Source organism: Bison bison, unplaced genomic scaffold, assembly GCF_000754665.1.
Source record: "Bison bison bison isolate TAMUID 2011002044 unplaced genomic scaffold, Bison_UMD1.0 scf7180017864239, whole genome shotgun sequence".
NCBI classification, from domain to species: Eukaryota; Metazoa; Chordata; class Mammalia; order Artiodactyla; family Bovidae; genus Bison; species Bison bison.
The window spans coordinates 7801632-7814492 of NW_011494811.1; the positions used below are offsets into that span (position 1 = coordinate 7801632).

Here is a 12861-nt window from a genome sequence, read left to right on the forward strand (position 1 = left end):
GAAATCTGGCCCAGTTGCTAGCTCTTGGCACTGGAATTCTACTTTGAGTATAGTATCTGATTCCAGAGTCTGTGTTCTCATCATTATGATTATAATTAGTTACAAATTTAGTCCATTTTTTGTGGCTTCCTTGGTGGCTCAGATGGTAAAGAAACTGCCTGCCATGCAAGATATGGGATTGATGCCTGGGTGGGGAAGATCCCCTGGGGAAATGAATAGCTACCCACTCCAGTATTTTGCCTGGAGAATTCCATGGACAGAGGAGCCTGGCAGGCTCCATGGGGTTGCAAAGAATTGGAGGCAACTGAGCAGGCACACACATTAGTCCATTTAATTGTATATAAGTTGACTATTTTACCAGCAAAATTATTGCCTGTAGTACATTTGTCTTTTAGCCTATGTGAAAGAAAATGCACTTGAAGCATAGGCTTTCTCGTTCCCTGTTTTTCCCCCCTTTTTTGTTAAATTTCCTTCCCCATCAGCAACATAGGGTCCCTCTTCCTGTTTGATGCATTAGTGACCTAGGACTTCTCACTGCTAGGAATGGAACTGGAACAGCTAAATGTTTTAAATCTCAAGCTATAATTATACACATTAATCACATGAAAAGCCATGCATAACCTATGACTTTTGAGGTATATCTGAAAACGCAACTGCACTGTTTAAATTGTGACCCAAGAAAATGTCAGTGCTGAGGGTGTTTCCTGTGTAGGTAAATGTTGTAGTACCAAATTTTCTTGCCTATGTATCTGTATATATAATCCTTTTATTGCTTTTCTAAGACAGCAGCTCTTGTCTCAGGCTTTTTCACTATTTTTCACTCTTAGCTCACAACCAGCTTCATGTACCCTCTACCCCCACTCACAAATTGGGTTTGTGCACCTCTGATGGTACTTATGCTGATAAGATGACACCTCTGATGGTGTCATCTTATCAGCAGAAGTCTTTGTCTCCTGTGGTGGTAGTGTAGTCACTCAGTTGTGTCTGATTCTTTGGGACCCACAGACTGTAACCCTCAAGGTTCCTCTGTCCATGGGATTCTCCCAGCAAGAATACTGGAGTGGGTTGCCATTTCCTTCTCCAGGGGGTCTTCCTCACGCAGTGATTGAACTTGAAGATATATGTCCCCTGCAATTGGCAGTAGGGTTCTTTACCACTGAGCCACCATGGAAGCCCTTTCCTCCTATACTTGTTGATAATTGTTTTGATGATACTTCTGCTTATTATCTTAACCCTTCTTTAGTTCACCAGAAGATGATAGTTTATATCTTCCAGTCTCATCACATGGTCAACTTACTAGTAGATTCACGGTAAGCTCAGCCTTGGTCTGGGAACTGAATGCTTTCATCTGATACAATGAACAGTGTTTTGTCACTTGATGGCTTCCCAGACAACTATAATGTATTTCTTCATTGTTGTTTGTTTTTATATTTTTGTGTAGAGTAGACGTCTCCAAACTTTTTTGATCATTCATTCCCATCAGCATATTTTTGGGGAGCAATTATTAACCGCATATATGTCTATTTATTTATAAAGTGTATACATATGCTACCAGCATTAGCTAATAACTCAATTATATGTTCAGGATGAAGTTCACTGTTAATGACAGTGGATATAAATCCACATTCAGAATCTTCTTGATGAGTTTGGTATTTTTTCAAGCCAAAATTTGGTTGAATTTATTATATTAATTTTGAAATGTAGCTGCCAAAAAACCTGATACTAGAAGATGTGTCAGTTCTGCCATTTGCTTGTTTTCCTGTGGTTTCATTGCAAAGAACCCTGTAAAGCAGCTTGGATATTTTCTATGGATTAGTTAGGAAATGACAACCCACTTCAGTATTCTTGCCTGGGAAATCCCATGAACAGAGGCAGGCTACAGTTCTTGGGGTCACAACGAGTCAGATATGACTGAGCGGTTGAGCTCAATCATGAGTTTCATTAAACCTAGGTAATATATTCAGTAACTTCTCTTAACTGAACCGAGCAAACTGCAATAAGTCATTACATGTTGACAGAGATTTGACTGAGTGGGACTACCACTGCCAACCCTTGAAAATGCGTAACTCCCACTTTTCCTTGAGGACCTCTCCTGTGCTGTTCTAGGCCAAGAGATCATTCCATGGACTGGGTGCAGGATCACTCATTATATATATGTAAAATATTATGTAGAATATTAGTTTTCTTTTTTGATTAGAACTAGGCATAAAGACGGAGAAGGCAATGGCACCCCACTCCAGTACTCTTGCCTGGAAAATCCCATGGATGGAAGAGCCTGGTAGGCTGCAGTCCATGGGGTTGCTAAGAGTCGGACACGACTGAGCGACTTTACTTTCCCTTTTCACGTTCATGCATTGGAGAAGGAAATGGCACCCCACTCCAGTGTTTTTGCTTGGAGAATCCCAGGGACGGGGGAGCCTGGTGGGCTGCTGTCTATGGGGTCGCACAGAGTCGGACACGACTGAAGCGACTTAGCAGCACCAGCAGCAGGCATAAAGAGATGTCCCCATACTTTTTTCTCCTGCAACCCAAATGGACTGGGTTGACTTTAAAAATAGTCACAATCTAAAAGTTCAGAGTTATATTTTATTTGGTGGGAATTTTTAGGACTTTAAGCCCGGGGAAACAGCATCTCAAGCGACCCTGAGAGAGCTGCTCTGAGGGTCGGGGGGAGGAGTCAGGTTATATAGAAGTTTCCAACAATGAGCAGGTGGTTTAAACATTAAAAGATTATTGTTAATTAAGGAAAACCAGGTATCTCATGAGTTTGAGTAAACTCTGGGAGTTGGTGATGGACAGGGAGGCATGGAGGGCTGCAGTCCATGGGGTGGCAAAGAGTCGGACACGACTAAGCAACAGAACTGAACTGAGGATATCTCAAGGAATTTAGTGCTTTTCTATATATAGGAAGATGCAAGAGTCTAGGTTCACTGAAATCACTTCTTTCATTTACATCTCAGCTATCTGGGGCCAGTATTCTGCATTTTTCGCATCTTCCCTGCACCCCTCATCTGCCCTGCCCCTCCCCCACCACCAGCTCCTCAGTGCTCATCTAGGGAATGACTGCAGCCTGAGGGCTTCCTGGGGGCCCTCCCAGCTCAGAAATTCACATTTGGAGAGCCAAAATAGCTGATGGTTGTTACTCCATGCTTTATTGATATGACAGGAAATACTCCATTTCTCAATTGCTTTGTACTTTGCTGGAATATACATACCCCTTGGATGCTTGGATCTCCTTTAGAAACTATCAGTTCAAGGAACAATCTCTCACATAGGCAAGGATTTTTCCATTTAAAAAGACCTACTCATTTCAGTTACTCAGCCATTTTATAGAAAGCGAGAGTTTTGAAATGAATTGTCTTTATAGAGATCCATAATTTGCAAGCAAAATCCCCACTCTACAAAATGTGAAATATTCTAAGCAACAGCTGTGAGCATTTCAAACAAGCACTACTCTTTGACAGTTCAATTGTTGCCAAGGGAAACTGAGTTGGTTTTAAAATCTTCTCTGGTTTAAATTCTACATTTACCCTTAATCAGAAATTGAGCAAAGAAGTACTGCATGGCTGGGACACTGAATTTTTCATGAAGACTGGTATGGGAAATTGAGATGTGGAAATGCAAGTTGCTTGAAGGTGGGAGGGAGACTGGTATTCTAGCCAGTTTTATAATGCTTAGGGGAGATGGAACTTTTCAGAGCAAACACAGACACCACCTATAGTGGCCAATCATCTGGAGCCAGTAGGGGAAGCCTGCTTCCGTCTAAGAGCACCAACATTTTCGGCTTCCTATATCACTTAAAATTTTTTTTAATGACAAATTTTTTTTCATTCAAGACTCATTTCTGGGGATATGCATAGAAATTTGCAACGCTTGAGTGTTAAACAACACAAACAAGAGAAATAAAAGCATTTCTTTTTCCTGCTGTTAGTTGTATGCATGGTACAGTTTTACTTACATGGAAAACACGATATAATGCCAAGTGGAAAAATTAAAAGTCTACAGAACGGAATAGACAAATTTTAAGGAAGAAAATGCTGGAGAGAAGCACATCAAAATGCGAACAGTGGTTGTCCCTGGGTTCAATGATTATAAATGCTTTTTTTTTTTTTTCATTTTCCAAGTTTTGAACATTTGGTACCTTGGCATTTGTACTTCAGTTTTTTTTTTTTTTTTTCACCCTCTCAAAAGACAAATGTAGCATGCAGTCGAATAGAGCAACGGTTCAAGAATATTATCTGGTAATGCACCACGTCGCCTGTTCAGTCACTCAGTCGTGTCCGACTCTTTGAGACCCCTTGGACTTCACCACTTGGCCTAGGGCTCACTAAGAATGCAACCATTTCTCTAAATATTTAATCACTTGTTCCAGCTAGAGTTAAGTGAAGCCTTCGCCACAAACTCTTTCGGATCCAACTTGCTAATTAAAAGCTCCCAAACTCCCACAGTTTGGAGCTGGATTTCCCTGAGCTCCGTGCAGCGGGTGAGCCCAAGCGGCGGTTCTCAGTAAATGATCTCGGGGCTTAGAGACAGCGTTCCCACCTGCGCCCGCCACACCGACCTGGCCCCAACCAGGCTTGCAGCAGCTCCAGAGAGCTGACATTCAAAACAGAGGTTCAGGAAAAAGGAGACGAGGACGAGAGAGAATTCGAAGCGATATCCAACCCTTGGCCGGGCCCCAGGGGTTCGGATTTCGGTGCCAGGCCTCCCACAAGGTGGAGCGGAGAGCGACTGCTGGGGGTTTACGGCCGCGAGCCGCGAAGGGCCCATTTACACGAGCAGCGGCGCTGGTTCCCGTCGCGAGTGGACTACTTGAGCCCACAAGGGCCAGTCTCGCGGCTGAAAAGGGCGGAATCGAGGGCCGGGAATTACCCGACCCTTGCCCTCAGAATCCTCAAGCTGCAGACGACCGCCGCCCAGAGGTTCTGCACTGCACAGAAACCCTTCGTATTTTTGTCCGCTGCACACCTCCCGAGCTCTAGCAGCTCCAGTTAGGCCTAGTCGCTGCAGCAGCTCTTTTCCTCGGCCTACCCTACTGCTTGGCGGAAGCGGCGGCAGCGCGGCCTGAGAACGCGGCTGCATCCGGGTTCCTCTCACCTTAGTCCAATCCTCGGTCTCCTCTCTTCCCACCCTCATGTTTCTCCGCCCACCCCCCGCCGCCAATCCGCGATCGGCTCTCAGCCGAACATGCTGACAGGGGAGTGAAGGCGGACGCCGACCAATGAGGCCTTGCTTCCCGTTTGAAGTTTCCAGTGAGTGGGCGCCGGAGGCGGGCGCTGTTGGCGAGAAGGTTCGGTTGCGCGTGTGCCATGGACTCAGCCGCCCGGTGATATTGACAATAGGAGAGAGAAAGGGGCATTGACGGGGACCCACCGCGGGTACCGAACGGAGGCTCTGGCAGCGGCGGCTCCAGCCCCAGCGACTCCTCCTCTTTCTCTTTCCTTCTGCTGCCGCTGCGGCTTCAGTCTTCCTCCCTCCCTTCCCCCCTCCCCTCGTCGTCGCTTCTGCCGCCGGGTCCGAGGCAACGAGCAGAGGCGCCGCCCGCCGGGAATGTGAGCGAGGAGCCACCGGCGGAGCCGCAACGGGGTCGGTGCCGATTTGATGGGACGGGCCCGCGGGGGAGGATCGTGAGGCCGCCGCCGCCGCCGGAGCGCTGTGAGGCCTAGAGGCGCCGCCGCCGCGGAACCGGAGGGACGCCGCGCCGGACAGCCGTCGCCCCGGGCTCCCTGCCGCTGTCCGGACCTCCCCCTGCACGTCCCTGTCCCGCCACCCGCCCCCGCTGCGGCCCTCTCTCCCGTCTCCCGCCCCTCCGAAACCACAGATCATCTTTGGATTCTTCTCCAGAAGCTTCAAGGTAACTTCGTCCCTCCAGCCCCGGGGCTTGTCTGCTTCCTTTCCTCCTTGCTTGCCTCTTCCCTGTCCTCCTGGAGAACCTGCAGGGCACCGGACTTGGGAAAGGCCTGGCCCGAGCTGTCGAGAGGTGCGGTGGGATGAGGTGCGGGAGAGGGAGCGCCGGTCCCACTTGTCTGATTTACCTGCAATTGCTTCTGATGTTGTCTCTCGTTCTGTTTGCCCCCTCCCCCCTTTTTCTCCACCTTCCGGCACTGGAGGCGTATTCTTGTCCCCCTTTATCCACTGACGGAGGCGGAGGGGGGAGGAAAGGGGGATTGGTGTAGTGAGAAGGATTCTGTAGCAGCTTAGCTTCTCCAGGGCTTCGGGTGGTGGGGGGATGGGGTGGGTGGGAGCAAAGGGAGTATGTGAGCATCCCTTCAGACCAACCCCTTGTCTGTCTTTCTCCTCCACCCCAGCACCCCCTTTGGATTATCCTGAGCTTTGGAAATGCCCTATGCCTGCTGCTCAGAGGATGATAAAGCTTGGGCGCTCTAGTTCGGGGCGAAACCTGTTTCCCCGGGCTTTGCACCGACCCGCTGCTACTGCACGTTCAGTTCTGCAGCGCTTCAGGGTTGAGATCCTTGACGTTTATCCTGGGCTGCGGGCATAAGGGTCAAGTGATTTAAAAAAAAATTTTTTTTTTTTTGCTACCAGTAACTTATCTGTAAGATGAGACGTGAAGAATAAAGGGGAGACAAAATGAGTGATGGAGGAACAGGATTTACGGAAATTTTGTGTTGTGAGGGTTACGTGTAATCTAAATAACTCACATACCAGATTGGAAAAGAAAGCTGCCCCTAAATTTACAACATACAAATGTGTTGTGGAGCTTCTTGTAGATGCAGTCATTATGAATTTTTAAGTGATCTTACTTCTACAGTCATTCATGCTTTGCAATTATCTATCACATTGTGTTTGAGGCTAAATTAGATAGATTGCTAAAAACCTTTTTTTTTAAAAAGAGCCAAACGGGACTTCAGCATCCCAAACCTCAGCACTGTAAGGTTTTGTTTGTTCTTGGTTTCTGTTTTTGTGATTTTTGCTCTGTCAGAATCCAGCTAATCCAGGTAACTTTTTATTCTCACACGTTCAGAAAGAAACTCCCTTACTCTTTTATTTCGAGGTTAAAAGCCACTCATGTTATGTAGGGATGCCAGGTGAGTGATTGCATTTCAGCGTTTCCACTATGTGTCTTATTTCTATTCAAGACTGCCATTCATTTTACATGGGGCATGGTGGAGCCTGGGTGCCATGGAAATAAGGGCATCTGTTTAAATTGGTGAATGAAACTGAGCTTAATGCTTGTTACTTTTAGGAAATAGCCTTCATTTTAATAGTTTGAGAAGGTTAAAAAAAATCTCAAGGAACTGTTCTGTTCCATTAGTTTGATGGAATGAAAATATTTGATGATGAACTTCAAGGGAACTCAACTTTGTTGTCTAAGTAAGTAGGCTGTGACTTTAGGTTTTTACATCAATTTTGGTGCACGATTTCATCATAGTTTTTAAGCTTTAGTAACATCAGATGGCTTCTTTGAAAAAGAAGACTTCTTTGAAATGATTTTAATTATGCCCTTTATGTGTTCTGTTTAATCTAGCCTGTCTTCATTGGTGGTATGGTGTCGTTTATTTTAGCTAGCACATTGCATTAAAAAGACATGCCTTGTTAGTTCAGAAATTGTAAATTTCACCTTGCTGTGATCCATTGGTGTAGATTCTTGAAGTACCATAAGGATTTCAACTCTAGAGCCCATTCATAATATTAAATATCTTGGGAAAATGTATCGATGGAAGTTTTCCAGTTGCAGAATAGCTCCAAAATTAATTTAGGATCTCAAGATGAGAAGAGCTGTGCAGTTAAAAAATGAGTACATGGCTTAGAAGAATTTTTTCAGGTATAAATGAACGTCTTTACTGCAATATTACAATATTGTTTATATAGTACTTAAATTCTATTTTCCACCAAGTTTTTCTGTTTTCCCATTGAATATAGAACTGTTAATTGATTTTATTTGCTTTTTTCCCCCCATATTCCCATTTTCAAAAAAAGTGTGTGAGAATTTTAGAATTTGTGTAACACACTTGTTTGCTTCCACCTTGGGGGTGTGTGGATGATACTTCTTTCTCTTCAGTAGGGATATGTCCTCAGCACCAACTACTCCTCCATCAGTGGATAAAGTAGACGGATTTTCTCGGAAGTCCGTCAGAAAAGCCAGACAGAAGAGGTCGCAAAGTTCCTCACAGTTTAGGTCTCAAGGCAAGCCTATTGAGTTAACACCTCTGCCGCTGCTAAAAGGTAAGGCTCATGACCAGGTGTGGATTCCTTTTCAATTCATCTTTTTATATCTGTATATAATTTTCTTTTTGTAAGTTCTATATTTGTTAAAATTCTATGTTGCAAGTTGAAGGACATGTTTTAGACAAGTCATTCCCCCTTTTTAGAGGGCTCAGTTGAACCTAAATAAATAGCCATGGACAGATGAAAAAAAACTTATTATCAGGAGTATCTCTAACATTGATAAGTAGAAAAACTGAACGCCACAGAAACTTTAAGATGTCTGGGTCTGTGTTTTTCTTTTTTTTTTCTGTTGAGATTTAGATGTATACATTGTATGCAATGACACCTATAAATTGTACAGTCTTAATCACAGGAAGTAGTAGAGGATATGGGACCGTTAACTTAAATATAGAAAATGATACTTGAAATAATTCATTTTTTTTAAATTGAGAAAAAATGGTCAGTAATTGATTACATGCATTCTTGTTTTCAGATAGTACAAACAGGAAATGGATTTGATGATCATTCTTGTTTGTGGAATTAATTATGGATAAGTTCTTATGAGAACTGTTTTTTTTCTAAATTGGACTTTATTCTCAAAGGAAATAAAAAAACTTGGTTTCCTTTAAGCTCAAAGGAAAGAAAAAACTTGGTTGCTAGTTAGTGAACATTTATTTCTATAATGATTTGTGAAATTGTTTCAAAGGTATTATAAGAAAGTTATCATAAGAAAAGCTGGAGTGTGACTAGAAAATGTAGCGGAGGATATTTCAAGCTTCTGTTTTTCCCATATGAATTTATGCTTATGTTTTTCCCAGTGTAAACTTGAAGTTGGTGGAGATGAAATGAATATTTATTACTGTAGAGATGATATATCTACAGTTAATGAAGATGAGCTCATATGAGTTTGGTGGAGAAAATTTTTGACTAAAGATTTTGCTGGTAAAAATGAAAATAGTCTTTGTAAGACTTTGAAAGAAAAATGAAAGAAAAACTTGCTAGGGATAAAAGTAGCCATGCTTGAACTACAAAGTTGGGAGGTATATTGGGTTCTTTACTAATTTATTTTCTCTGAAATGGACAGCTGATAACTACTATCATCTCTGTCTGGCAAAGGACTTTATTTGGAGGAAGCAGTTTAAACTTTTTTAGAACAGATTTAAACTTTGTTATATTAATTTCTTGGGGTCCATGGTAAACATTTAAATTGGAATTTAACTGACCACTCAGAGCCATGATGTTTGTTTTGTGAGTAGTGAAAGAGGCGTGCATGAGGCAGATTTGGCTCATGTTTCAACACTTTGCTGTTGCTTACCTTATTTAAAAAAATGTGGTAAAATATATATAACATAATATTGATCACTTTGCCTATTTTAAAGTATGCATTAAGTATGGCATTTACCTTTGCATTGTGAAAGCATCCATCCCCACCTCTCATCTCCAGGACTTTTTCATCTTTCCCCAACTGAAATCCTGTGTCCATTAAATAAATACTGCCTCCCCGTTACCTCTGCCCCTAACCTCTTTGTAGCCATCATTCTACTTTCTGTCTATGAATTTGAATACTTTAGGTATCTTGTATAAGTGGAATCCTACAATATTTGTCTCTCTTGTGGTTGGCTTATCTTGCTTAGTGTAATGTCCTGGAGATTCATCCATGTTGTAGCACGTGACAGAATTTCTTTCCTTTTTAAGGCTGATTAATATTCCATCACACACACACACACACACTCATGCACACAAAACTTATCTTTTTCCGCCTTCTGGTTATTGAGAATAATGCTGCTATGAACATGGGTGTATAAATATCTGTTTGAGTCCCTGCTTTCACTTCTTTTGGGTATATACCCAGAAGTGGAACTACTAGGTCATATGTTTAATTTTTTGAGTAACTGCCATGCTGTTTTCCACAGCAGCTGCACCATTTTACATTCCTACCAGCAGTGCCCAAGGCTTCTTCCAATTTCTGCACATTCTCACTGACACTTGTTCTTTTCTTTTTTTGATAATAGCAATCATAATGTGCATGAAGTGGTAGTTCATTGTGGTTTTTATTTCCCTAATTATTAGTGACACTGAACATCTTTTCATGTGTTTATTGGCTATTTGTATTTCTTTTTCCTATATTTTAAACGTAGTCCGGTAGTACTGAAAAATTTCCAAGATTTCTGCTCTCCAAAAATGTGATTTTTGTGAACTTGTATATTTTGCCAGCATAGGAGCATTGGAGAGCAACAAGATCATATAATACTAGATACATCTGCAAGCTTAATTCCAGACAGACTAAAAGTGATTCTTGTGTAATAAGCACATTTTGGGAAAATATTTAGGAAGCATTCCACAAGTTAGATTTCCATATCTGTAGAATAACAAAGAAGTAACAGTCATGTACAGACTTGAGAAATGTGTGTATGTTCTTGATTATAGTGAATGTACAGAGTTTGTTGAATGACGTTTGTTGTCCTTACAATGGATTGACTTTTTTTTGTGTGCCTTCTTACAACTTTAGGAAGTGGTTTATGAACATAATGAAAATGTAAGATGAATTTCTTTTCTTTTTTTGCCATTTCCTTAGGAAAAACCAGAATAAATTATACATGCATGCCAAAGGCTAGCTACTGATTTAATTTTCTATAGAATTGTTTTGACTAACTTGGAAGGCTTGAGTTAATTTTATTTGGGGGTGCAGTATAAAGTACAGTTGAATTTTGGGGGTTGCTTTAAAGAATAAAGTAAAAACATGTCCTTAAGGTCTTTAATTTTAGGGGAGTTTGAAAATGGAAATTGTATAAACATTGTAATTTTGTAACATTTTTAACATATACTTTTTGAAAGCTCAAAAATTAGGTATTCATTAATGATCACTTATTTTGTGTGTTTGCCCTATAAAAATGTTTATTATAGACATCATAGTATTTGACTGTAACTCAGTCAAATAAGTAACACTACCATTATTGCTTAGCATTTTAAAAAGTCTCTTTATTTGCAGAACTGTAATAAAGTGAAAGGAAAGTTTCATCTCTTTTGCTCTTTTTCTAATAGGTGGGGTTTTGAAATTTGTATCAGTGATTTTATTCTCTGCAGAAAGCAGCACCAGCACGTAGTTCTGTCTGTGTTAATATATTAGAGTGACCTGGCTTTTCCTGCAATTGTGAAATTGCAGGATAGACCTTGACATATAGACATCTGAATTTTCTCCATGAAGTACTTCTGAAAGTATTTTCAGAAGGCCCTAAAGTTTTTAAGCTTGAGGGACTTTTCCTCATTTTCCTGATAAGGGAAATTCAGTAGAGGTTGAGTGCCTTATGAGCGTCATAAGAAAGTAAAGACTTTGATGCTTTCTGGGTACCTGCACAGCAGGACAGGAAGCAGACTTTGACAGGTACCTAGGACGAGATAAACACTTACGCAGATACACACACACACCCATGAATAATAATTGCAATAATACTAATAACTACTAGGAGTTATTATCTGGTCAGGTGGTTTATGTTCTCTACCCACTCCTTATTTCCTTCTCTTTTTAACTTTAAACGATTATATACATTTAGATTTGAGAGAAATGTTTTTGAAAACTACCACCTCTTTGAAAATGTGATTATAATGGAAGTGGCATCATTGTTGCTAGGCTCACAATTCATCATACGTTTCTGAGACATTTTGCTTATAGTTCGAACAGTCGGTATCAGATATTCCCACAACTTTGATGCCTGGAGGTGCTGTTCAGCAGAAAGAAACTCTTTGCCTCTTGATATGGAAACCTTTAGATGGGTAACATTTCTGTGACACTCATTCTCTGATTTTTTTTTTAACTTTAGGCTTATGATTCAGCATACATTTTTATTTTATAGGGTGACAGTTTGTAAGGACTGAAATAATTTCAAGTTAAAACTAGTTTTTGTGCTTTTGAAATTGTTAAATGGGATAATTCCTCTCTTTGATTTGTATCTGGTTTGTATAGTGTATAGGAAAATGCAGATAGAATTCTCAGTTTTTATAATGGTCTAGGGCTCTAAACTGTATTTATAATGAGAATGATCGCCTGAGAAATAGTGTCCTTGATTTTAGTGTTCCCCTTCCTCTGTGGAGGTTATGCTGCAGTGTGGCATGGGAGGAGGTACACAGGCTTTGTTTCCTGCAAAAGTTCTAGCTAACTTCTAGCTTTGTTGCCCAGGGCAAGTGAGTTAACGTCAGAAAGCTTGGTTTCCATGTCTTTCAAATGGGAATGATAATAAAAATCAAGAGATATGGCAGTACCACATCCAATACGTTACTAATTATTGTCATTTAACTGAGATTTCAGAAGTTAGAATATGAATAATGTGGAATTATTATTTGACTTTTTATATTTTCATAGCAAAAAGTTGAAACTGGAAATTTCTCTGAAAATTAGGAAACAAGAGCATAGTTTTGTGGTCAGGAACCTCTTTCCACCCCCAAATATGAAGAAACAGTGTGCAGATATGTTGATTTTGGTAGACTAGTTATTTTAAATATCTTTATCTGAAGATTTTTTTACCTTCTGCATTGGTATCCTGCCACATATTTGAGTGTAATGCTTTTTTATTTTTAACTTACTGGTGGTTTGAATAGATAGTAGAGTTTTATGGTTCAAATTTTGAAAAATACAAAAGGATATGTAATGAAAATTTTTCCTTCCAAGTTGGTTTTCCTAATTAGTTCCCCTTCCCA

The 12861-nt window shown here is 41.0% G+C and overlaps 2 protein-coding genes across 4 annotated transcripts in view; one reads left to right on the forward strand and one right to left on the reverse strand.

The window, feature by feature from the left end:
* Positions 1 to 4770: 4770 nt before the first annotated feature.
* On the reverse strand, positions 4771 to 6741 carry LOC104993516 (serine/arginine repetitive matrix protein 3-like). The gene is made up of 2 exons (XM_010846827.1): positions 6667 to 6741; positions 4771 to 6135 (listed from the first exon to the last, which is right to left on the reverse strand). Exons 1-2 carry the CDS (start codon positions 6739 to 6741, stop codon positions 4771 to 4773), a joined length of 1440 nt encoding a protein of 479 aa, XP_010845129.1.
* Positions 5334 to 12861, forward strand: part of PPP2R5E (protein phosphatase 2, regulatory subunit B', epsilon isoform) — a 161831-nt gene continuing 154303 nt past the window's right edge. The window contains exons 1-2 of one of the 3 annotated variants that reach the window (XM_010846804.1): positions 5334 to 5854; positions 8024 to 8187. In XM_010846804.1, coding sequence (XP_010845106.1) covers positions 8031 to 8187 — 157 coding nt within the window. In that variant the 5' untranslated portion in view covers positions 5334 to 5854; positions 8024 to 8030. The remainder of the gene's footprint in view (positions 5855 to 8023; positions 8188 to 12861) is intronic. The other 2 variants (XM_010846806.1, XM_010846805.1) reach the window with 2 other exon arrangements.

Bases quoted from the DNA above. Each gene is read 5' to 3' on its own strand.
- LOC104993516 (XM_010846827.1), bottom strand. From the start codon at position 6,741: ATGACTGCATCTACAAGAAGCTCCACAACACATTTGTATGTTGTAAAT. The intron at 6,136-6,666 runs GTATGTGAGTTA...CGCCTCCGTCAG, and splicing joins CAGCTTTCTTTTCCAATCTG to TGGATAAAGGGGGACAAGAA.